The following is a 27,500-nucleotide window of genomic DNA, read 5'->3' as shown; positions in this document are numbered from 1 at the left end:
ATCATCATCATTATCATCATCACCATTATCATCATCATCATCACCATCATCATCACCCTCATCATCATCATCATCACCATCATCATCACCATCATCACCATCATCACCATCATCATCACCCTCATCATCATCATTATCATCATCATCATCACCATCATCATCATCATCATCATCATCCTCATCATTATCATCATCATCATCATTATTATCATCATCATCATCATCATCATCATCATTATCATCATCATCACCATCATCATCATCATCATCATCATCATCATCACCATCATCATCATCATCATCATCACCATCATCACCATCATTATCATCACCATCACCATCACCATCCTCATCATCATCATCATTGTGTTTATTTGTAATGAGTGTGCTGCTTGATACTGCACTCGTTCTTTTCCTTATTCTTCCTTCTTTATTTCTACTTATTATTATTATTATTATTATTATTATTATTATTATTATTATTATTATTATTATTATTGTTGTTACTGTTATGTACTTACCGTATCCCAGTTTGTAGTGCGATGGTTGTGTTGGACAGTTTGGACAGTGTGTCAATCACCTGAAGGAGAAGAGCAGCTTTGTTAAAATGATGTAATGAATAACTGATACTTTCTGTGAAAATCTGTGACACTATAAATATCAGATATAAGGGTGTTAGTAAAGTCAGGAACTGCTGTAGGTGAGGAGGCGAGGAGGCCTGGGGTGAGCTCTACAGCAGGAGATCTTCCACACTCATCCAAACCATGGAAAGCAGATCCTAATGTAGCGGGCTTTGTGCACAGGGGCATTGTCATGTTGGAACAGGTTTGGGTCTCCGGGTTTAATTGAAGGGAACATTTTATTCCTCTGCATCCAATATATACAATATACAATTGTGTTCTTGAGTGAATACAACATATGAGGAAGTCCGGTGTCTGAATACTTTTGGACACACAGACGTGTGAAAAATGTGCATTGTATTGTTTTAAGTTTCAGGTCTTTATAATGTCTTAGAATGAAGTAATGAGAAAAAAATTAAAATGGAGAAACCTGTGAGAAAAACTAAGTACACCCCCCACTGCTTCCATAGGATTTAAAAGGATCAGTAACACCCAGGTGCTGCTAAATAAATGCCCGTGATCAACTGATTATCACCAAGTGTGTATCCCTCTATTATATCCCTGGTTCAGTAGATTACTGGTCTGGAGACTTCAGCTGTATGTTAAAACTACGCCAACAACTTAAATAGTTTACAATCTGGGAAGGGTTATGAGGCCATTTTGAAACAATTTGAGTGACTTGTGTAGGTAAATTGGTGTGATGTCACACTGCAGAACTGATGTCCTCTTGTCCTGATCTGCTCTCAGAAACAGCAGCACAGTGAAATCAATAAGTCACATTGTTACTCAAAATCCAGAAGCGGATTTTCCACACGATCGATTGTGTCTGAGGGACACTGCACTGTGGGCCACGAACACTATTGATGTGTACACTTTATAAATCACACACTCACACACACACACACACACACACACACACACACACACACACACACACACACACATGCTTCATGAAAGGGCAGAAGGTTATAAATTCTATCTTTCTATTTTATTCGTTTTTTTGTTAACGTTAGTGTCTTTCATGACATTTACTTCTTTTCTACACAGTACAAATACTACATAATACAAGTACATGATAAATATAATATAAATATAAATATAAATATAAATACAAGTACATCTTCAGTTTCAATAATGTATTTAAATTCTTTATCTCTCTCTCACTATCCTCAATTGTTTATTATTGATTATAAATTAAATATAATCGATTAAATATAATATACAGTAATCCCACATTTATCCCCCTTGGTTACGTTCCAAAACCGCGATAAACGGACGCCCCCAAAATGATATTTTATGTATACAGTACTGTATTAACATTTGACTTCTTTATTAATTAATAATTATATTTGTATTAATACTTTTCATTATTTCAGCATAAAACTCCATTAAAACAATTCGCTATGAGAAATTAGTTACGTGGCAAAAAAATCAATAAAGAAATAAAAACATGACAATCAATATTTATAATAAAACAATTTATATTATGAATGATTACATGTACCAAACATTTCAATACAATTCTCTAAAAAAAATATAAAAATGATAGTGAACAATTTTATGAATATAATAAAAATAATTTCTCAGTGGAAAGAAACAAAATTATCGTGTTTCCATCAGTGATTATGATACATTTCAATTTAAATAAAGATTGCGAATAGATCAATAGAAATCAATACACACACACACACACACACACACACACACACACACACACACACACACATTCAGACAGCTGGAGATATTTCTAAAAAAGAGAGTGACATTATGTGAGTAAGAGATCTAAGTTAATCAGAATAGGATGGCATCAGATAATAAATATCTCTCTCTCTCTCTGTGTGTGTGTGTGTGTGTGTGTGTGTGTGTGTGTGTGTGTGTGTGTGTGCATATCACTTCCTGCAGTAACGGCTGGGATTTCCTGTTAATTTTGCCGTAAAACCAGAAACTAAAAACAGTAGCATTACCACTTTAACACACCTAAACCTCACACAACACACACACACACACACACACACACACACACACACACACACACACACACACACACACACAGAGTGCTCTGTAACAATACTAATAACAGAGAAAAAATACTTTAATAATTAAAAAGGTGGTCCCCCGACAATAAATAAAAAAATTAAAAAATATTTAAATTGAATACATATAAAATCAATCAAAATGTTTAAGATATATTATTGAATTTTATTATTATTATATTAAAAAAAGAAAAAAAAACTTTGGCATAAATATTTTTAATATCCATGTACAGCTACTTTTCTCCCACATTTTCCTCAACCCTTGTACACACACACACACACACACACACACACAGACACATCCCTTCCTCTTTCTTACAGGTTGTAAATAATCAGCATGCTCGTGACGCCTTGGTGAATCAGCAGCCTGTTTAATAATAAACTGCTCATCCCACACAAATTAGAAGACAAGCAGAAGTTCAAGCATGTCTTACTATCTGCTCAAATAAGTGAAATGTCACAGAGGATCGAATAAACACATGTGAGACATCACATGGACAGTTTGTAGAGGATAGAGGATGGTGTAGAGGATGGAGGACGGTGTGTAGAGGATGGAGGACGGTGTAGAGGATGGAGGACGGTGTAGAGGATGGAGGACAGTGTGTAGAGGATGGAGGAAGGTGTGTAGAGGAGAGAGGACAGTGTGTAGAGGATGGAGGACAGTGTGTAGAGGATGGAGGACAGTGTGTAGAGGATGGAGGACGGTGTGTAGAGGATAGAGGACAGTGTGTAGAGGATAGAGGATGGTGTGTAGAGGATGGAGGACAGTGTGCAGAGGATGGAGGAAGGTGTAGAGGAGAGAGGACAGTGTAGAGGATAGAGGACAGTGTGTAGAGGATAGAGGACGGTGTGTAGAGGATAGAGGACGGTTTGTAGAGGATAGAGGACAGTGTGTAGAGGATGGAGGACAGTGTGTAGAGGATGGAGGACAGTTTGTAGAGGATAGAGGATGGTGTAGAGGATGGAGGACAGTGTGTAGAGGATGAGGACAGTGTGTAGAGGATGGAGGACAGTGTGTAGAGGATGGAGGATGGTGTGTAGAGGATGGAGGACAGTGTGTAGAGGATGGAGGACAGTGTAGAGGATGGAGGATGGTGTGTAGAGGATGGAGGACAGTCTGTAGAGGATGGAGGACAGTGTGTAGAGGATGGAGGACAGTGTGTAGAGGATGGAGGACAGTGTGTAGAGGATGGAGGATGGTGTAGAGGATGGAGGACAGTCTGTAGAGGATGGAGGACAGTGTGTAGAGGATGGAGGACAGTGTAGAGGATGGAGGACAGTGTGTAGAGGATCGAGGACAGTGTGTAGAGGATAGGGGACAGTGTGTGTGTGTGTGTGTGTGTGTGTGCATGTGTGTGTGTGTGTGTGTGTGTGTGTGTGTGTGTGTGTGTGTGTGTGTGTGTGTGTGTGTGTGTGTGCGTGTGCGTGTGTGTGTGTGTGTGTGTGTGTGTGCTCAGCTGGAGAGGAACGAGTCAATCAGGACCATCTGCTCACACCGGGCAGCTCTTCAGATCTGAGCCTTGGAGCCTCATCTCAATTTTACTGCTGTTTTTATAGAAAGATTTGTCAAGCGCAGTGATTTTACTCGAAGCCACGAGTTCACTCTCACATTTCTCCACTCAGCTCTATTTAGCTCTTTTCAGCTCTATTAATCTCTATTCAGCTCATTCATCTCCATTTAGCTCTATACAGCTCTATTTAGCTCATTTAGCTTTATTCAGCTCTATTCATCTTATTAATCTCTATTCAGCTCATTAATCTCTTTTTATAGCTCTATTCATCTCCATTCAGCTTATTCAGCTTTAATTATCTCCATTCAGCTCCATTTTTCCGTTTATTGTCCAATGACTCATCAGAATGTAAGAATATGTATTTACAATAATGTAATGAAGAAACCGAATCACACAGTTTACTGATATTCACGTGGCATTGCATACACTTTTCTTGCTCAGTAACACATTTTTTATTTTGTTTTCTACGGAAAGTTAAAACACACACACACACACACACACACACACACACACACACACACACACCTCCCTCATGCCGCTGTGTGTGCAGGAAGCAGTAGTTTAATCGCTCTTATGTTAGTCTACAGGGAATGAGAGACAAAGCAGGAAACAGGAAGTGGAGAAGTGTGTGTGTGTGTGTGTGTGTGTGTGTGTGTGTGTAACACAGGAAAAGCTTCAGTATCAGGACCAGTTACTGTGAATGATGATGATGATTATTAGTATTATTATTACAAAAGATATAAGCATTACTAAGTAACACACACACACACACACACACACACACACACACACACACACACATTTAGCTAAGCTTTAATTTCAGACCAGAACACAGTGTACCTCAGGGGAGTTTGATACATTGGCTAATAAATCTACACACTACTGCCAAAAGTATTGGGACACCTGACTTTTCCAGCCAGATGTGCTTTTTCCAAAAATGTTCCCACAAACTTGGAGGCATAAAGTTGTATAGGGCATCTTTAGATGTGGGAGCATGAAATGTTCCCTTCTTTTGAACTAGAAGACCCAAAACAGCATTTCCAAAACAGTTTCAGCATCACAATGCCCCTGTCACAGAGCCAGCTTCATGAAGATCTGCTTTGCATGGGTTGGAGTGGAAGATCTCCTGCTATAAAGCTCCACCCCTACTAAGGATAAATGTGAATGCTAACTGCACCCAGGCCTCCTCACCTCACCTATATCAGTACCTGACTTTACTAACACCCTTGTAGCTGGATCTTCACAAACACACTCCAAAATTGAGTGGAATTTATCTTTCCAGAAAATCTTCACAAACTGCAGACAGAAAAAAATAGTCATATAATCATCATTACTACGCAATAATTGAGGAACAAACCGCATGTGATATTTCGAGTCACCTCCACTGATCACACATCAGCACTTTTCTCCAATATTCTGAGGCAGAAGTCACATGAATGATGTGAGTGAACGCCCATGCTTCATGTGCAACATCTGAGCCTTGTGTGAAGAACAAACCAACCAACACGTGTCTGTAATTCGGTTAATACAAATTAGCCCTAGATACACCTGAACATCTCTGCATGTCTCTGAACGCCTCTGGTGGTCTTTGAACATGGCAAGAACATCTCTGAAGCTCGCTGAAATTTTCGTGACATTTGAAGGACATATTTTAACAACTCTGAAATCTTCCATATTCTCGTTTCAACTGTATAAACTGAGAATAAATACCATTTTAAGAAAAAAAAATTATTTTGAGATTGATGGCTGCAAGACGCCTCAAAAAAGTTGGGACAGGGACATGTTTACCCCTGTGTAGCATCGTGTCTTCTGTCCATATACACCAGGGAACTGAGGAGAAATGTTGCTGAAGTTTTAGGAGAGGAATGCTGTCTAATACGTGTCTGATACAGGATTGTAGCTGCTCAACAGTTCTGGGTGTTCTTTGTTGTGTTTTTCTTTTCATGACGATGTTTTTAAACAGTGAAAAGTCTAGACCTAGTCCTAACCTTTTTGGATCTCTGAAGATCTCAGAACACCACCTAACTCCTCCTAACATCTCAGAACATCTCCGAAATGCCTCCAAATATCTGTGAAATCTCTGAAGCGCTCCATTTGCCTTTATACACCAATGGTGATCTATGAACATGGCTAGAACATCTCTGAAGATCTCTAAAAGTTTCCAAACATCTCTGAACTTTCTCAGAACATATACTATTGTCTCAAAAGATTCCTGATGATCTCAGAACACCGCCTAATTTCTCCTGACATCTTAGAATACTGCCGAGCATCCCTTCCAAACATTTCTGAACATCTCAGACATACTCAGAAGACAACTTAATATCTCAAAAGATCTCTGAAGATCTCAGAACACCACCTTGCTCCTCCTAACTTCTCAAAACATGACCTAAAATTCCATAAAGAGTAAAGCTCTCAGAGAGCTGAGAAACCTACCATACCAATGATTTCTCAGCTTCATTCTCCTACAATCTATTTCGAGTTTGTATGTGTTCTTTGTGACCAACGTGTCCAAGTGCACAATTAGATTGTCACTTGTTGCTATGGTGATGGTGTGACTTGTTTCTCAATACTGTTTTAAGTTTTTAAACTGTTCAATGAGCAGAGACCACAGAGATCACACATCTACATGAGGGGAAGGGTCATCACAGAGCTCACACACACACACACACACACACACACACACACACACACACACACACCCACACCCACAGAGAACCAAGGACATCTGCTGGTATTTTTATGTTATGTTCGTACCTTTTTTACAAACATTGAGTATTTTCCCATTAACACAAAACATCTCTGAACAATAATGAACATTTCTAGGAACATTTCTGAACAACTCTGAACAACAATAAATGGCTGTAAACTTTTCCAAACACCTCTGCTGGTTTCTGAAGATCTATAAAGAGCTCTTAACACCTCTAAAACTTCTTTAAATATCTCTAAACATTTCTGCTCGTTTCTGAAGATCTTCAAAGAGCTCTGAACATCTCTGAACACCTCTAAAACCTCTCTAAATATCTCTAAACATTTCTGCTGGTATCTACTGGTCTCTGAAGATATCTAAAGAGCTCTGAACATCTCTAAAACCTCTCTAAATATCTCCAAACATTTCTGCTGAATTCTCAGAATGTCTCTTTAGGTTTCTAAAAGACCTAAACCTGACTAAAAACCATGACTGTAGCCTCAGTCTTTCAGACAAATCACAGTCAGCAGGGTGTGATTACAGCAGGACCTCAGCATGTTCTGTAGTCTCAGCATGGTCTCAGAATAAAAAGTCTAGTTTTTCTTCGTTAACGAGCCATTCTTTTCTCTTTACAGCAACCTGCTGCCAAGCCTTTAATCCTGAATGTGTTCATGCAGTGTGTGATGATATTAAACATGTGGTGTGTGTGGTGATAAAAATAGTAAAAGATCTTTTAATAAATAATACTTGTGATAAATAATAATGGACAAATGGCTGAACTGAAGTGCAGTGGAAACATCTAACTGCTTCCTTCCAGGCTTCCGTCTATATTTTTTTAGTGTGTATAGATCAGTGTGTGTGGGATGAAACACATTACAAGGACCTGACAGTGTAGATTATTACTAATTATATATCCATATGCACTGAGATATACACATTACCGAGGAGCCTCCATCCACACAAGGCTGATTCCCTTCTCCAATAACAATTATCTCATAAACCTTGCTCAGGAGGCCAAGCAATCACAGGGATATGGGCTCATCACCTTCTGATCAAGTCCAACATCTTAACCACTGAGTTACCACAACCACCAGAAGTAGATTTTTCTGGTATCAGTATTTTACTTCACAATAACTTTTTTTAGACAACTTTATACTTTTTACTTTGTACCATTTCCTGCAATGGCATATGAGGAGCTGTATGTGAAGATGGACACTAAAAAATGAGAAAAGGATTTGTAGCGATTGGCCAGGCAGAGGGACCGAGATGGGAAGGATGTGCTGCAAGTTAGAGCAATAAAGAATGGAGATGAAAATGTGTTGACTTGTGAGAAGAGTGTGTTGAGAAGATGGAGGGAGTATTTTGAGCAGCTGATGAATGAGGAAAATGAGAGAGAGATGAGTTGGATGATATGGAGATGGTAAAGCAGGAAGTGGATAGGATTAGTAAGGAGGAAGTGAGAGCAGCTATGAAGAGGATGAAAAGTCAGTTGGACCAGATGACATACCGGTAGAAGCATGGAGATTTTAGGAGAGCTGCAGTGGAGTTTTTGACCAGATTGTTTAACAAGATTTTGGAAGGGGAGAGGATGCCTGAGGAATGGAGGAGTGTGCTGGTACTGATCTTTAAGAATAAGGGAGATGTGCAGACCTGCAGTTACTACAGGGGAATAAAGTTGATCAGTCACACCATGAAGTTATGGGAAAAAGTAGTGGAAGCCAGGCTGAGAGAAGAGGTGACCATCTGCGAGCAGCAGTATGGTTTCATGCCGAGGAAGAGCACCACAGACGCATTATTTGCTTTGAGGATGCTGATGGAGAAGTGTAAAGAAGGTCAGAAGGAATTGCATTGTGTGTTTGTGGATTTAGAGAAAGGGACAGGGTGCCAAGAGAGGAGTTGTGGTATTGTATGAGGAAGTCAGGTGTGTCAGAGAAGTATGTGAGGGTGGTGCAGGACATGTATGAGGACATTGTGACAGCAGTGAAGTGTGCAGTAGGAACAACAGACTGGTTCAAGGTGGAGGTTGGACTGCATCAAGTATCGGCTCTGAGCCCTTTCCTGTTTGCAGTGGTGATGTACAGGTTGAAGAACAAGGTCAGACAGAAGTCTCTGTAGACTATGATGTTTGCGGATAATATTGTTATTTGTGGTGAGAGTGGAGAGCAGGTGGAGAAGAGCCTGGAGATGTGGAGGTACGTGCTGGAGAGTAGGGGAATGAAAGTCAGTAGGAGTAAGACAAAGTACATGTGTGTGAATGAGAGGGAGACAGTGAAGTGGTACGGTTGCAGGGAGAAGAGTTGGAGACGGTGGAGGAGTTCAGGTACCTGGGGTCAACAGTGCAAAGTAATGGAGAGTGCATTAGAGAAGTGAAAAGCAGGCAGAGTGGAGTGGGTGAAGAAGAGTGATACCAGGAGTGATTTGTGATAGTGTATCTGCAAGAGTGAAAGAGAAAGTTTATAGGACTGTGGTGAGACCTGCGATGTTGTATGGTTTAGAGACAGTGGCATTGAGTAAAAGACAGAGGGTGGAGCTGGAGGTAGCAGAGCTTGAAGATGTTGAGGTTTTCGTTGGGAGTGACGAGGATAGACAGGATTATAGCGGTAGAAAAATGCTGAGGGTGGAGCCACCAAGAAGGAGGAAAAGAGGAAGACCAAGGAGGTTTATAGATGTGATGAAGGAAGACATGCAGGTACAGTAGTTGGTTTGAAAGAGGCAGATGTAGAGGACAGAGGAGTATAAAGATGGACGATCCACTGTGGTGACCCCTGATAGCAGCCGAAAGAAGAAGAAGAAGAAGAAGACTGGTGTATCATTTACTGTCTCTCACACACCACAGACGTAAACTAGTTTATGAATCTCACAATAAGCAAGTCAGAAGGCAATAAAAAGTCTGGGGTTAACATGGATGAGACAGAGGGAGTCAGTGGTGTAAACATGACTGAGAACAGAGACATTTCTGATCACCTGATCATCATCATCTTTTCTCTGCTTGTGCTCTTTATAGTGGATGTTCAGCCTGGATACATTTATTAGGTAACAACATTTTGAATTCTTTTTTGTATTAATATATTAACTAACTTCTCTTAACATTTCTGAACATCTCTGAAGAGGGTTACCTCTCAGGGCTACCAGAAGGAAACGGACTCCATCCTGGCGAATTCTCTCCAAAGCCCGCAAAAGATGCGCAACGGGTGGAAGGCGTCAAGATGCAGCCTCTGCCATGGTTGGGCCACAGCATCCAGTCCCAACAGGGCTGGTGGATATAGGAAGAACCATAGGGCTTTTGCCGCAATCTCTAAAAAATGCTCCACCACCTTGATATACGAGACCACCGAGGTGTTGTCTAAGCGGACCAACACATGATGGCCTCTGAGATCCAGAAGGAAGTGCTTCAAAGCCAGAAGCACAGCCAGCATTTCTAGACAATTGATGTGCCACCTCAGATGGAGACTGTCCCATAGACCTCTCCAGCCACTAATGACTGCTCCCCATCCAATGAGGGATGCATCCCTTGTAAGCATAATGCGACGACTGTTAAATCCCAACACTGGGCACTGGAGTAGGAACCCTGTATCTCTCCACGCATCTAAGGCACGTAGACATCCCAGTGTGACCTTGATCATGCAGAGGGACTTGCCCTTCCGAGAGAACCCCCCGGGCTCTGAGCCACCACTGTCTCATGTACAGAAAGCCAAGTGGAATGACACTGGATGCTGCTGCAATGAGCCAGAGCAGTCACCTAAACTGCTTGACAGTGAGTGACTGCCCTTCTCTGACCTTCCTGAACGCAGTGAGGATGGACACTATGCGGGCAGGGGAAAACTGCATGCGCATAGTCGCCGAATCCCATATGACGCCTAGATGGTTCTCTGTGACAGATAAAGCACACTCTTCCCGGTATTCAGCCGAAACCCCAGCTCCTTTACGTAAGCGAGAACGACATCTCGATGCCGAACCGCTAACTGCTCTGATTGAGCTAATATCAACCAATCGTCAATATAATTGAGGATAAGAATGCCCTGAAGTTTCAGGGGAGCCAGAGCTGAATCGACACAATTTGTGAAAGTGCCGGGTGACAGGGCAAGGCCGAGAAGAAGAACCCGATATTGGAATGCTTTGACCCCAGAAGCAAAACTCAAGGAACTTCCTGTGAGAAGGGAGGATGGGTCCATAAAAGTACACATCCTTTAGATCTACTGTGACAAACCAATCCTCAGATCTAATCTGAGACATGACCTGCTTGAGGGTCAGCACCCTGAACCGGAGCCCTATCAAAGAGCGGTTCAGCTGGTATAGATCTAGGATAGGACGCAACCCACCATCCTTCTTGGGAACTATGAAGTACTGGCTGTAGAGCCCAGACATTCTGCCTCGATGACCTCCTTTCTCAGGAGAGTATCTTCTTCTCGTTCCAAGACCAGACCCTGCTTGCTTCTCACCAGAGTAAGAGAGAGCCTGTTAAACCGGGGCGGGCGAGACCCAAACTAAATCATGTAGCCTCGCTCTACAGTACGCACAACCCTTAGGGACACATCTGGCAAAGCCCTCCAGGCTGCCAGGTTCTCCCTTAAGAGTATCACTCTCTCCAGACTGACCTCCGGTGTGTCCAGAGCCAGGGCAGTGCCCAGAAGCACATTTCGTGGCAGGGTTAACAAACCAGGTCCCTGAAGGGGCTGGGGGAAACGGGCACCGAGAAAAGTGGTGCGGGAGATACCGTTGTCTCTTGGACTCCTGCACCCTGTCAAATACCGAAGGAGTCATCACCAAGCGGCGTGCCTCCAAAGCCGAACGAGAGTCGGACCAAGCAGAGGAAGTAGTAAGGGACAAATCCGTCATCAAACCTTCTGCGAGATCCATAAGCGAACCCCAGGAACCCGAGTGCCGCTCCACCTCGGAACCGCGACGAGTGGGGGGCGTATTCCTCGAACCTCTCCTCGAGAGCCGAAATCGCATGCTCCGCTCCAAAAAACAAGCCATGCACAGGCTGTGTGTATCCCTTCCCGAAATGAAGTGAGGATAGGGAGATAAATAGGGAGAAGAGTTACCATGACTAACTATACATCATTCTAAAGCTCTAAGTCTGAAGTAGCGATTTCAGATCACTGTTTTTTAATGGAAAACGTATAACGAATGTATTTGCTGAATGTGTGTAAGCAGTACACACAAACAACATGCATAAACAAACACACCCACTGCTGCTAATCCCGGTTTATTAGGAAAGATAAGGGTCCAGTAAGCAACATGCTGTAAAGCATTTATCCTCCAACCAAACAATAGTGTTGTAATTTAGATGTTTATTCCTTTGTTTACGTCACAGAACTTGGTGGTAAAATCTTGGTGGTAAAAAACTAATATGGCTGGTAGAATATAGTGTTACAAAACGCTTGAGACCACAAAAAAAATAAATAAATAAAAGTAAAAGAGGAGAAATCTTGGGTTGAGTCTCAAATCTCTCTGCAAGTGTCTCATGGTTTTTTTTTTGCCGCCTATCATTTCAAACCTTTTCTTTTCAGCCAGTAGCATTATGGAAACTGATGGACTGATGGACAATGTAGCCAATAAGTGCAGGATTCTAACGATATATGGGAGGATTTTATTCTCCATGTGTGTGAATCTTAGTTTTATTATTCTTTATAAACTCTTAGTGGTCGAAGCAGCACGTGCAGTGACAAACCAGAAAGTGATGCAGCTCTCAGGTCAACACAAACAGCTGTTTATAGCTCGTGCTAACTGGACTTTGTTTACAAAAAAACAAAGAAAACAAAGGGAAAAAATGGACAATCAAAAAAGTTGTTTTATCGGAGATTTGCACAAAAAGCAGCGATGTGGAAAATATTTTTGGGGGCGGAGTAACAACAGAGACTTGGAGATCTACAGCTGTAAGTTACAATATATCTCCCTTTATAGTTTTATACGGTTTTATTGGTTTTATTGCCTGTTTGTTTTTATAAGAGAAATGCTTGAAAAGTAAGTTTGTGTGTGTGTGTGTGTGTGTGTGTGTGTGTGTGTGTGTGTGTGTATATATATTGTTGAGATTGGAATGGCCAGACATCAATATAAATGGCCATGGCTGTAAAACCATATCTTGTCTGGCTACCTGGTCATCAATATGAATGCCAAATCAACATCAATATCCAAACATGTATAACAAAAGCCTTTAATGGTCAGCAGGTCATTAATATGCAGACTGTATGAATAGAGTATGAATGATCACCTGAGTTTAGCAGGTGGGTCTCAAACAGGGGGAGGGAGAAAACGATCAGACATAGTCTCAGATAAATGTTAGTAGGAACTCATGAGACATGTTGCTTTAACCCATTACTTTTCTGGATTGCTCCAGAACTGGTTTCATGTATTAATATATGAAGGAATAATCATTTCAATTAAGGATTTTTTTTTTTTTACAGTACTTAATCTTCTATAACTTATTATCTTTTTGAGCAATATTAACAATGAATAATGAACAGTAAAGCTCAAAGTGTCTTCTTTTTAAAGATATTTAAATTGTGTATGTAGCACATTTTTATCAGGAACTGTTAACATTTTAAGTTAAATAGGGCATTTCAGCTGTGAGTTCCAAAATCTGTGTCGAAGGCTAACAGGTTAAATGCCTTAATTGTTTTCTTTTTGACAAACATTACATTTCACACAGAGCGCTTCGTGAACAAAACAGAAGCTGAAGCTGTCTTCTCTCCAGGTGCGCTTTATACTCCTTTGTCGTGACTTAACCCCGCCAGTGACAGCCTGCCTTCAATTTTGACTGATGAGACTCATTATTTAGAGCATGGACAATGCAGTCGCGTTCCCAAAGCGTTCCGACGCCGCTCGAGTTCCTGAAAGGGAACTCTATACACCTCCTAACTCTTCTCTTAACATCTGTAAATATCTCTGCTGGTTACTAATAATTTCTGAAGAGCTCAGAAGATTTATGAACACCTCCTTAGTTCTCTTTGAATCTCTAAACATCATTGAAGAGCTCAGAGGTTTTCTTTACACCTCCACAATTCTCTTAACATACATGAACATCTCTACTAGCCAAACACTTCCTAACTCCTCTAAACATTTCTGTTGGTCTCTGAACATCTCGAATGAGCTAAGATCTCTGAACACCTCCTAACTTCTCTTTACATCTTTAAACATCTTTGCTGGTCTCTGAACACCTCTGAAGAGCTCAGAAGATCTCTAACTTCTCCTAACTTCTCTTTACATCTTTAAACATCTATGCTGGTATCTAAACATCTCTAAAGAGCTTTAAAGATGTCTTAATACCTCCTAACTTCTCTTAACATTGATGAAGAGCTCAGAAGATTTATACACACCTCCTAACTTCTCTTAACATCTCAGAACAATTTTCTTGTCGCTGAACATCACTGAAGAGCTCAGAAGATCTCGAAATACCTCTTAACTTCTCTTAATATCGCTGAAGAGCTCAGAAGATTTATAAACACCTCCTAACTCCTCTTAACATCTCTAAACATCTCTGCTGGTCTCTGAACATCTCTGAAGATCTCAGAATATCTATGAACGATTTATTCCACATTCTCCAGTTTCTGTCTATATCCCAAAACATTTTTTAAAGCAGGACTTGTGAATGATTGTGTGAATAATTGTGAGAACGTGTGTGTAGTGTGTATCACATCCAGGGTGAATCATTTTAGCACAGCTCTCACACAGCGTTCCTTGGATACACCACGAAGTCACGTCCAGCACCACTGCAATGAACAGGCGAAACTGGTGTGAAATACATGAGGCTTGAGGGAGAAATCACATCTTTAACATCCTTGTCGGAGCCTTTTATCCGGTTCCTTACAGGCTTCTCACAGGCTACATTTTTCTGGCTGTGAAAAGAAGCTCCGCCCCCCAGCCATCATTCAACACAACTTTACCTCACAATTAATCTGACTGTTCCTGGTGGAACGAATTTTTGGCACCCCATGCTCAGGCGAAGCCTATACAAACTCGACACAATCCATATTCATGGAAAGGAGTCATTAAAGATGACGAGGGAACGCAGCAGCACTCAGTGATTTACTCTAAACAATGAGCAGAGGGGAAGTGGTCACAGCCAGGAGACCCATCTCTCTCTCTCTCCCTATCCTCTCGCTCCAGTGTTCCTGTACCTTTCTTCTCGTCAGATCTACCCGAATCATCCCAACCCCCCCTGCATCTGGATGGAAATCTCTTTAATTGTAAATACTCTGTGCAGCTGAGGATGGTTCCAGAAGAACAGCCTAAAGATCCAGGAAGTTACTGAGCAACTAGTTGAAATAAAAGGAAAATGTCATGCTCATATTTTACTAATTGTGTGTCTCCAGTTCTGTGGGAACAATTTGGGGGAGGAATGAGATATAGCTTGGTGTCCCAAAAATCGGGTGTCCCAATACTTTTGGGCCATATAGTGCGTCTCTGAACATCTCTGATGAGCTTAGAAGATCTCTGAACATCACTGCCGGTCTCTGAACATCTCTGAAGTGCTCAGAAGATCTATAAACATTTACATGGCTGGAAAAACGGGTGTCCCAATACTTTTGGGGTCATATAGTGGGTAAATTATAAGTGATTATCGACACGAATGTGATGTGATTTTGCTCAGTCAGGAAGAAATACTGCACACTTTGCATTTTTGTGTGTGTGTGTGTGTGTGGTGACAAGAGTTGAACTTTGCCAACGTTGACTGTGTGAAATGAGGCCAGAGCGGCGTAGGAGTTTCCACTCGTTAAATAAAGCGAGTTCTCCTGAGCGGCTGTGAGGCTTTTACAGCTTGTTGTTTCAGACGGAGGAGAGATGACGAGGCACGGCGTCTGCCGTCTTATACACCGTGTCTTTATTTAACCCTTTACGAGATGAAGCTAGAACCCTGCTGCGCCCAATCACAGCTGTAAAGTGGATTACATACATGTTTAATAAAGAAATATCGATAGGTAATGAAGCTGTTGGAGGAAACTCCTCATGCTGATTCTCCTTTTAGGTCTCATTTTCTTCTCCAGTTCATCTCCAAATTCATCTCCTGCCTCGACTTATTGACCAAAATCACCGGATTCACCATAAGTTCCATCACATGCAGAACTCCTCCATGGAGCTCAGTAAGGTCATAAGGAAACATCTAACATAGCGGTCTCATTCTGGATGGACCTAAACCTGGGTGTTGCTATGGTTACAGCTGTGAGCACATTCATTTAGAACTGCCTGTATTAAACTCACACCTGAACATCCTCCAGCCAATCACAACCCAGCATTCACAGTGATGTTTACACTATATGACCAAAAGTACTGGGACACCTGACTTTTCCATCCACATGCGGTTCCTCCCCAAATTGTTCCCACCCAATTCTATAGGACGCCTTTGGGCATGGAATTTTCCCTTCACTTGAGATAGGAGACCTAAACCTGTTCCATCATGACCCTGTGCACAAAGCCAGCTCCATCAAGATATACTTTACATGGGTTAGATGTGTGTGGAAGATCTCCCGCTATAGAGCTCTGACCCTACACAACACATTTGGGATGAACTGGAACGATGACCACACCACTGGCCTCCTCACCTAGTTGCTGAATCTCCACAAGCTCACTCCATAATGTAGTGAAACATCTTCCCAGCAGAGTAGAGCTTATTATCAGAGCGAACAGACACTGCGTGTGGAATGGGATGTACTCTGATCACCACTGAGAAGAACAGGGGATTCTTGTGGTGTAATGAATAGAGAATAAACTCTGTAGTTGTGAGTCTATGAAGACCTAAACAACGTTTTTACGAGTGGAACGAGGCCTACCTTGCCGAAGTCACGCAGGTCAAACAGGTCGAAGGCCTCGAACAGCTCGCTCTTCTTCATGCCGAACACCTCGCAGCACGCGCTCAGGAACGTTCGGATGTTCTTCAGGCACAGAAACTGCAAACATACGACAAGAACCATGGTTATTTCCGTTTTTGGATAACGAGAACAGTTTGTGTGATCAAAGGTTTCAGAATGAATGTGGTATGAAATAAATGAAGTTCTGGGGAAAGATCAGATCTACAAAATGTTCCCTGAAATCAACTGACAGTCTGAACCTAATAGGTGACCCATAAAGCACACACACACACACACACACACACACACACACACACACACACACACACATATATATATATATATATATATATATATATATATATATATATATATATATATATATATACTTATTTACATTTCTACATATTCTATATTATTTTAGGCTGAGATTTGAACTGAGATTTGAAGGAAGTGGGTGGACCCAAGAGACTGATAAAGCTGCATTTGCTTTTTCACAAATGAGAAGTGAAGCGTGTTGCGCTAGAGATGATTGAACGACGAAGGTTCATTACCGGGTTTTGATACCATCAGAAGAAAAACGTGACACCTAATTTAGAGACGGCGTCGGTCCGATACCCGCCACGAGCGACATCGGACATTATCGGACAAAATGGGGAGCATGACTTTATATCAGATAAAATATACTTAAGTTTACATGTAGAAAGATTTGATTGTATTTTACATGACTGGCTTCCTAGTGTTTATACATTATACCCTTTATTATACCATCAATCTCATTTCTCACGTGTGAAAGAATTTACACGTGAACTGCTTCGAAATAAACTCAACAATGTTGGATAGTCAAGGTATATTCGGGACCTGGGTGGTGAAAAAAGTGATATTGCTCCACATTTCTTCTTTACTGTACTTGATCCTGTTTCCTAAACACATTTATATGATAAAAGTATTGGGACGCCTGACTTTTCCAGCCATACGTGGTTCTTCTCCAAACTGCTCTCATAAAGTTGGTGGTGCACACTTTTATAGGACTCTTTGTATTGGGTAGTATTATATTGTCCCCTGAACTATTAGAGTCAAACCTGTTCACTAGGGACAATGCCCCATGCACAAGTCCAGCTCTATGAAGATACGCTTTACATAGGGTTGGAGAGAATCTCCAGGTATAGAGCTCCAACCCTATTGGGATGAATGTGAACACTGACTCCACCTCACCTACATCAGTACCTGGCTTTAGTAAGATTTTAACATATATGCTACTATTTTGTACTGATCTGATCTGAGGCTGAATATTCGATCAGTGCCAGATCTCATAATAACAAATATCAGCGCAAAAGGGATAGATCATGTACATAGATTACATTGTGGTGTGCACCATGAGTAATATGATGATTTGGGACATAATTTCATTTGTACACACACACACACACATACACACACACACACACACACACACACACACACACACACACCCATAGCAGACAGACGTGAGCTCATCTCTAGCTATATTTCCTGGCACAGGAATTACTGGCTGAAGAATATTGGAAGTCATCTGAGAAAGTTTACATTGGAAATCAAAGTGTGTGTGTGTGTGTGTGTGTGTGTGTGTGTGTGTGTGTGTGAGTGTGTGCGTGGTAAACCACGATCTCTAATCAGTATAAATTTGTACTGATGGATATATCATAGTAGAACAGGTACAGTTTCTACATATTATAAAATAAGGGGCGTGGCCAACCGAATACATTAGCTATAACTGATGGGATTAATTACTTACTGTTCAGCATGCACGAGACCACGCCCATTTGTCACACTTATTGTCCGAGTTTATTACATAGAAAACCCTAATCATTTCGAAAGGCCACAATGATTTCAGAGAAAAACACTTTTAGTGGAAAATTTACACCTCCTTCATGATATAAAACTTTTTTTTCAAATGAAATACTTTTACTGAAAAGTCACACCTCCTTTGAAAGGTGTTGCTCTAAATGACCGCTTCTCCTTCCCTGAGAACGCAACCGTCCTTTTTCACTGAGAACTCACACCTTCTCATTTACCGAGAACTCACTCCTCCTCCTTCAGAGAGAACGCAACCCTCCTTTTTCACTGAGAACTCGCACCTTCTCCTTCACTGAAAACTCACTCCTTCTCCTTCACTGAAAACTCACTCCTTCTCCTTCACAGAGAACTCAACCCTCCTTTTTCACTGAGAACTCACTCCTTCTCCTTCACTGAAAACTCACTCCTTCTCCTTCACTGAAAACTCACTCCTTCTCCTTCACTGAAAACTCACTCCTTCTCCTTCACAGAGAACTCAACCCTCCTTTTTCACTGAGAACTCACTCCTTCTCCTTCACTGAAAACTCACTCCTTCTCCTTCACTGAAAACTCACTCCTTCTCCTTCACTGAAAACTCACTCCTTCTCCTTCACAGAGAACTCAACCCTCCTTTTTCACTGAGAACTCGCACCTTCTCCTTCACTGAGAACTCACTCCTCCTTCACTAAAAACTCACTCCTCCTCCTTCACTAAGAACTAACTGTCTATACTTTAACACCCCTCCCCTATTTTTACATACTTCTTCTCCTTCACTGGAACTGACAGAGAAATTGTTCAGGAATGGACATAAACAGCTTCTGTAGGAGAGATGAACATCAGGAAGTGTGTTTTCTGATAATAATCTAAATGGCTTACTGTTAGATTCCTGTATAACGCTCTTCCTCTTCCTCTACACACACAAGTTCTCAGAGTTTATCTTCATGAACTGAATTGCGGAGAAACTACAGAAAATTCAGAGGTTTTTTAAAAATTGTTTAATTATTTTTTAAATAAATTTGAATAAATGATTTTAATAAAAATAATATACAATGATTAATTAGATATCAAAATATATAATATAATATTATTAGGGCTGTCAAAACTATAACATGTCAACGCAAATTCACTTTAACGGCACAAATTTTATTAACACGCGATTGATGCAGCGTGCATTTCTGTCACCATTTTTATTGAAAATCTAAATAAATAAATATAAAAGAGGCGAAATTAAAATCTTTAACGCAACACATTTATTTAAGATGTCCTTTATTCAAATATAAAAAAAACTCCACCGAAAATGTGTTTTTAATCACTAAACGTGTTTTGCCGCTTCGCCAAGTCACAAATCGAGCACCAAAATCCGTTATGAGCACATCCGTCAATTAAATCCGTCCGTGTGGAAACATAAGCAAAAGTTTTGTTTGGTGTCCTGACGATTTACCTAATTTAAAACACCATAATTACTATGAAACATTTATAAAAAAAAAAATTTGTTTTCATGTTAAGTTTGGTTTCACAAATAATTAACATACATTTGCATAAAGAATCAATATTTGTCTATGCGTATGTTGATTAGAGTATTAAACACCTTCGAAAAGTATTAATTTTAGGTACATTAAGAACAGACAAAAAATGTGCGATTAAGTTGCGATTAACAAGTTAATGACAATTATTATGTTTTAATTATATTTTATTTTTTATTTTATTTATATTTTAATCGATTGACAGATATAATATATATATATATATATATATATATATATATATATATATATATATATATATATATATATACACACACACATTTTTGTTTTTGTAGGTTTAAACATCATTCTAATTCTAAATCCCAATTGGTCAATTTATGTCTTAATTAAAACTTCACCCGCCAACAAATAAAAAAGACAATAAAAAAAGGAAAAAAGAAAAACGCAATTGTAAAAAAAAAAAAAAAAAAAAAAAAAGTAAGTTGTGTTTTTTTGTTAGTTTTATTGGCTGGTTAAAGGATTTTTTGCACTCTGGTTATGGTTACGTAACCCTTACACTTTTCTACTGCACTGATGTACTAAAACACAAATGAACTAAAAGGGAACAAACAAAATGTTGTGTTTTTTTAGTATGTGTTTCTATACTGTGTAAAATATCACTGTTTTAATGATTTAGCAATTAGCTTATTATTATTATTATTACTATTATTATTATTATTATTATTATTATTATTATTATTATCATTATTATCTGCCCCTTCAAATCAAAAGTCAGCTTCCTGTGTAGTTTAGAGTTACACACTGGTGTCTATCTTAGGCAACTTGTCAGGAAGTGGCTTGTTTTTTCTCTCTCTGTCACTGTCTCTGTGAAACTCTTGCTGTGCCCTGAATGTTACAACACTCACAGCTCACAGCTTCTTGCAATTAAAAATATTTGAATACGCTACATTTTCCAAAAGTATTGGGACACCTGACTTTTCCACAAATGTATGCTTATTTTCCGAACTGTTAGAGGCACATATAAATTACACATGATGTCTTTGGGCATTGAATTTTCCCTTCACTTGAACTAGGAAACACAAACCTGTACACAAAGCCAGCTCCATGAAGATATGCTTTTCATGGGTTGGATTGGAAGATCTCCTGCTCTAGAGCTCTGATCTCAACTTTACTGAACACCTTTGGGATGAATGTGAACACTGACTGCACCCCAGGTCTCCTCACCTCACCACAATGGCCTTGTATCTGAATCTCCACAAGTACACTCCAAAATCTAGTACAGCATCTGCCCAGAAGAGTGGAGCTCATTATGAGAGCAAATGTGGATTAAATGTGGAATGTTAAGTTCAAAACAAAGGACATGTTAATATTATCCAGGTGTCCACAAACCTTTGATCATAGAGTGTATGTGTAAGGATTTACTTAAGGAGTTTGTGAACTGTAACAAGATAAAGAGTGTAAAGAGTTAAGGCTGTATCTGGAACCTGTACAGTCAGTTACAGTGCTAATCTCACACACTGCATCAGCTAGCTAGCGGTATGTTGTATTGTTGTAGCTTTATGTTGTTTATGTAGCATCAGGGTTCTGGAGGAACATTGTTTCATTTTACTGTGTACTGAGTCAGCTATATATGGGTAAAATAACAATGAAAAGCTTCTTGATTTGACTTGACTCTTAAAGCTAGTTCATTTCCAATAGTGCATTATCTCTCTCTCTCTCTCTCTCTCTCTCTCTCTCATTTTTTTATTTGTATAGCACTTTGAACAAGTCAGGGTTCGGTTTAGATTGAGTACAGTAAGGGGGAAGAAATACAAAACATAAAACTGCTTGTCTTTTTTTATTATTATAATTTATTCCTTTTTTTATTATTATTAACATTTGGGTAATACAGAAGTGTAAATAGGTGTGTGTGTGTCTGTGTGTGTGTGTGTGTGTGTGTGTGTGTGTGTGTGTGTGTGTGCGTGCGTGCGTGCGATATGAAGGTACGATACAAACACGTGCACCATAACACCCCATTATTATATTATTATTATTATTATTGCTTTAAAACTGCAGCAAATGCATTCAATTGCACAGGACATAATAAACTATGTGCTTCCTCTCATATCTGTCCATCTGTAAGAGTTTCAGTACACACACACACACACGGGCGCACACACACACACACGGGCGCACACACACACACGGGCGCACACACATGCACACTTACACACATGGGCACACACACACACGCACACACAGGTGCACACACACACACACACACACACACACACACGCACACTCACACACATTGGGCACACACGCGCACACACGCGTGCGCATGCACACTTTTACATGCACACACACACACGTGCGCACACTCACACTCACACGCACACACATGCACACAAACACACTCACACACACGGCTCTTCAGAATCCTTTGCAGGCCTTTAACATGTTCAGATAATTCAGACAGACATGCCCACAGTGTTTATGCATGTTTGTTTGGCTTCCTCTGCTTATCTCTCGAGCGAATCGTGCAAACGCCCCTCAGAGACAGCGGCTGTGTATCGGGAGGAAGCACACACACACACACACACACACATACGCAGCAAGAGGAAGAGGCTTTTTAAAATTTTACAAGGAAACCAAGAATGTCCTCCAACATGTTTATTCATGACACTTTTACACTTACTGGTTAATAAACACACACACACACACACACACACACACACACACACACACACACACACACACACACACACACACAATTAATACATCATTAACACTTCCATGCTGTTTCATCCCAGACATTTTCTGACACGTGGTAGAGCCTCTAATAGTTCAGGCACTGAGAGACTAAAGACATTAATCCCAGTGAGTTATATATTGTGCTCAGTGTTCGATATAACTCCATTACACAGTGCTAAGAGAGAGAGAGAGAGAGAGAGAGAGAGAGAGAGAGAGAGAGAGAACAAACATTTAGGATACAGGAGGGAAACATCAAACTATCAAACTATGAGTACTTTACGTTTTAACAGAGAGAGATACAGAGAGACAGGGAGAGATACACAGAGACAAAGAGATACACAGAGACAGGAGAGATACACAGAGACAGGGAGAGATACACAGAGACAGGGAGAGATACACAGAGACAGGGAGAGATACATAGAGACAGGGAGAGATACACAGAGACAGGAAAAGATACACAGAGACAGAAAGATATTCACATACACAGAAAGAGATGCACACACAGAGAGAGATACACACACACACACAGAGAGAGATACACAGACACAGAGAGATACACAGACACAGAGAAAGATACACAGACACAGATACACAGACACAGAGAAAGATACACAGACACAGATACACAGACACAGAGAGAGATACACAGACACAGAGAAAGATACACAGACACAGAAAGAGATACACAGACACAGAGAGATACACAGAGACAGGAGAGATACACAGACACAGAGAGATACACAGACACAGAGAAAGATACACAGACACAGATACACAGATACACAGACACAGAAGAGATACACAGACACAGAGAGATACACAGACACAGAGAGAGATACACATAGACAGGGAGAGATACACAGAGGCAGTGAGAGATACACAGAGACAGAGAGAGATACACAAATATAGGAAGAGGTAAATAGATATAGAGAAAGAGACAGAGAATGACAGAGAGACAAAGAGATTAAGAGACTTAGACGGACATAGAGAAAAGAAAAGTAAGAGACAGAGAGAACAAAAGACAGACAGTGAGAAATAAACTGAGACAAAGAAAGAGACAGACAAAGACAGGAAAGGGACAGAGACAGAGGAAGATCAATAGATATAGAGAAAGCGACAAAGAGAATGACAGACAAAGAGAGACTGAGGCAGAGAGAGATAGAAAACAGGGAGAGAAAGAGAATGAAAGACAGACAGAGTTGTGCACAGAGAAAAGACAGAGAGCAACATATATACATATATGTAAAAAATGAGAGCGCAAGAGAGAGACAGAGACAGAGAGAGAGAGAGAGAGAGAGAGAGAGAGAGAGAGTAAGAGAGAGAGAGACAGAGAGAAAGAGAAAGAGAGATGTAGACGTTGTGTGCTGTGTGGTTTTGTGTTCGAAAACTTTTATCTAACCCTCCGTCCATTTCTAACACAGGGACATGGGGGAACATGAATCCTACCCCAGTGAACAAAGGTCACAACCCCACACACACACACACACACACACACACACACACACACACACACACACACACACACGTGTGATTCAAGCCCTCTAACCACAGAGTTGCTTGCCCATGTTAACCAATAAGACACCGTGAGAACGTTCACATTCTGCTATGTACTAATCTATAAAACGTCTCCAACTCAAAAAATGCAGGTCTCGTGAGGTGTACCTCAGGAGGTGTACCATGTCAGGAGCCCTAAAATATAAAACATAACCCGCTTTCTGCCACGCGATGCTCAAAAACAGTTTATTATTACAGTGGAACCCACTTATCTCGCCCTCGGTTAACTCGCCAACCCTATTAAGTCGGCGTTTTTGAAGTGGAACTGCCAAATTCTCACTTTGTCTTAGCATTTTTAATCGGTTATGTCGATTTTTTATGTCGCCGAACCCTAATATCTCAAGCACAATGGGGGCAAATTTGCCACTTAACGTCGGTTATGTCAGGAATCCCCCTGCCACGCCCCCTTCGGCGGCGGCATTCTCCGAAGCACCCTGCTTCTTCTCCCGTGCGGGCGAGCTCGTCGCAGTCATGCTGATCACACACACCTGACTCTCATTCACTTACTCATCCCATCTCCTATTTAAGCCCCTCACCTCCACACACTCGCGGTCCGTTATTGTTTGTGCATGATCGTATGTGTTGGTTCACGTCAGGCTGTGTAATCGCGTATACGTATCCCGCTACGTACCCTTCTTCTCAGACTCCGCATTCTCTCAACGGCACCCCGGATTACCCCGATCCTGCTGTTTTCCATCTTCACGCTGTCTGCACCACGTTTATCCGTTGCTGCCCAGCGCTGCGCTTTCCATAGCGCCGATCCATGGATTCTCTACACAAACTGTCTCTGCTCCCGGAGCGCAGCACTGGATATTACTGCTTCACTACAAGTATTGGTGGATTATCTCCTGAGTATTCTCAATAAACTTTGTTTGCGTTTACTTCGGCTTCCTTATCTCGATCCACATGACCAATCAAACAAATCGCGGCAACGCTGTTGTGTAAAAAACCTCCAAAAACACGTGCATGTACATTCTCATTTATTAATGCACATCATGTACATAAAGAAATTTCAAGCACGTTAATTTATTGCCGCCATATTGGTTTTCATTTATCTCGATCATCGGTTATCATGACGCTTTTTTGGCGACCCCCTAGGACATCGACATAACCGGATTGCACTGTATTATTATTATTACATAATAGTATGATATACAACTTTATTTGCTAAGATAGATAGATAGATAGATAGATAGATAGATAGATAGATAGATAGATAGATAGATAGATAGATAGATAGATAGATAGATAGATCTGGTGGATCTGATGGACATAAGATTGGTATGTGCTTTCTGGATCACGTTCCAAATTTAGTCTCCATTTGCTCTTATAATCTCCAAGGTGAAGTGGTGACTCAGTGGTTAATGCTCTGTGTATCTGATCGGAACTGTCGATGAAGCTCATATGGCTAGAAATAGGCCGGTGTCCCAATACTTTTGGACAAAGCGTGTCTGGCACCAGAGACATTAGCGGCAGATCTTCTAAATTCAGAGGTGGAGCCTTGTTTGTCCAGCACATCCCACAGACACATTTGGGGAATTTGGAGGTTTGGTCTACACCCTGAACTCTTTGTTATGTTCCTCAGCCCATTCCTGAACACGTTTTTCAGTGTGTCGGATATCAGGAGATCAGAATTTGGCCCTGGTCAAAGTAGCAGTCATTTACAGCCTCACTAGGATTACAAAATGTGTGTGTGTGTGTGTGTGTGTGTGTGTGTGTGTGTGTGTGTGTGTGTGAGTTTGTCGGTGGGCCGCGGGAGGGGAGGGTGGGGGAGTTGTGGGGGGTTTAATTTACAGTACATTTCTGCAAACTTTCCATGCAGAATCAATCTGGGATTTTTGGAAATATTCCAAATTAGAAACTTACCAGGAATTCATGGGAATTAACAGGAATTTATGGAAATTAATTAAAAACTTTCGTTGCACAATCACTTACACACAGCACGAGGACGTTTTAAACACAAATGTATGTAATTTACATAAAAACTCACCAAGATGGACATTCTTTGACATTATTTTGTGTGCAGGACTTTAAGAAATGATGTGTGTTATGCGATGGAGGATGTTCAGTGCATGTAGGGGGCGTGGCCTCAGTAACCCTGCAGTAAGTGTGTGCTGTTAATGAATGTGCAGGTAGAAAATCAACTGAAATCTCATTCAACCTGGTTGTTTTAACCAAAATTATCCTGCAAGATTGTTTTGTCCACTACATTTACGTTTCCGCTTATAGGCGAACCTGCAAGTTTGTTTATTCCCAGTTTATTTCCTTTATTCCCAATGGAAACTTTCCAAATTTCTGGAATTTTGCAACCCCAATCTTCACCATTTTTTCCCTCTGCCAGTCATTTTTGCAACCTCTCGCTACATTCATGTTGGACAACAATTCACTTGATTGAAGCACTAGGATACTGGGTCCTAAGGGGGGGACTTTTTTATCTGCTATTCTGTAACCCGAGGAATATTTTACTCGCTCTGAATCTGCTCTTTCTCCACTCCGGACATGTAAACTATAACATTCTGAGCGCACGAGGCCTGCAGTGTGTAAAAGTCAGGAGAAACGTCTGGCACTGAGTCACTGAGCTCGGGAAAAAAAAAAGAGGAAGTGTTCCCTGCTGACCAGAAAGAAAAAAAAACAGCTGACTCCAGCACACACAGCTGGTCAACAGCACGAGCAGTAAAAGAAAAAGAAAGCAGTCCAGGGCGAGTGTAGCTGCATTTGTACACTGACAGCTGCTCAATACATCTTCTGGATATGGGAGTTTAAAACGCGGGACGGTAAAAGAATTCAATCTGAGGAGACGTGGAAAAAGCATACGGATTCCTTTTACTGCCGTGAATCGATTTTAAACAGGACGTTAAATACCCTGAATGCACTACAGCCAGTCACCTGGGACATGCTAACAGCTTTTACGCTACATCTGTACTGAATGTATAGACCACAAATATGGATGACAGGGTCAGTGTGAATGCTGGATTGTGATTGGTTGGAAGAAGTTAAACACAAAGGTAGCTCAATCAGGTACCAAATGAATGTGCTGCTTATAAACACATGTAACCATAGCAACATCCAGTTCCAGTTTCAAACAGAGTGTCTGTCCATCTGTTTGTCTGTCTGTCTGCGTTTGTCAGTCAGTCTGTGTGTGTGTCTGCCTGTCTGTCAGTCAGTCTGTCTGTCTTCCTGTCTTTCTGTCTGTCAGTCTTTCATTCTGTCTGTCTGTTTGTCAGTCAATCTGTTGGTCTGTCAATCTGTGTGTGTGTCTTCCTGTCTGTCTGTCTG

At 40.8% G+C, this 27,500-nt stretch overlaps 1 protein-coding gene across 1 annotated transcript in view; it reads right to left on the bottom strand.

Annotated features, from left to right (window-relative positions):
- LOC124384330 (guanine nucleotide exchange factor VAV3) overlaps window positions 1-27,500 on the bottom strand; it is a 209,123-nt gene that overhangs the window by 169,362 nt on the left and 12,261 nt on the right. The window contains exons 2-3 of the mRNA XM_046847082.1: window positions 16,621-16,737; window positions 522-580 (exon numbers count right to left, since the gene is read on the bottom strand). Of these exons, the coding sequence (XP_046703038.1) occupies window positions 522-580; window positions 16,621-16,737 (176 nt within the window). The remainder of the gene's footprint in view (window positions 1-521; window positions 581-16,620; window positions 16,738-27,500) is intronic.

The sequence above is a fragment of the Silurus meridionalis genome, chromosome 4 (genome assembly GCF_014805685.1).
Source record: "Silurus meridionalis isolate SWU-2019-XX chromosome 4, ASM1480568v1, whole genome shotgun sequence".
NCBI classification, from domain to species: domain Eukaryota; kingdom Metazoa; phylum Chordata; class Actinopteri; order Siluriformes; family Siluridae; genus Silurus; species Silurus meridionalis.
Note: the sequence above shows the minus strand (reverse complement) of the source record. Positions and strands in the feature narration are given on the sequence as shown.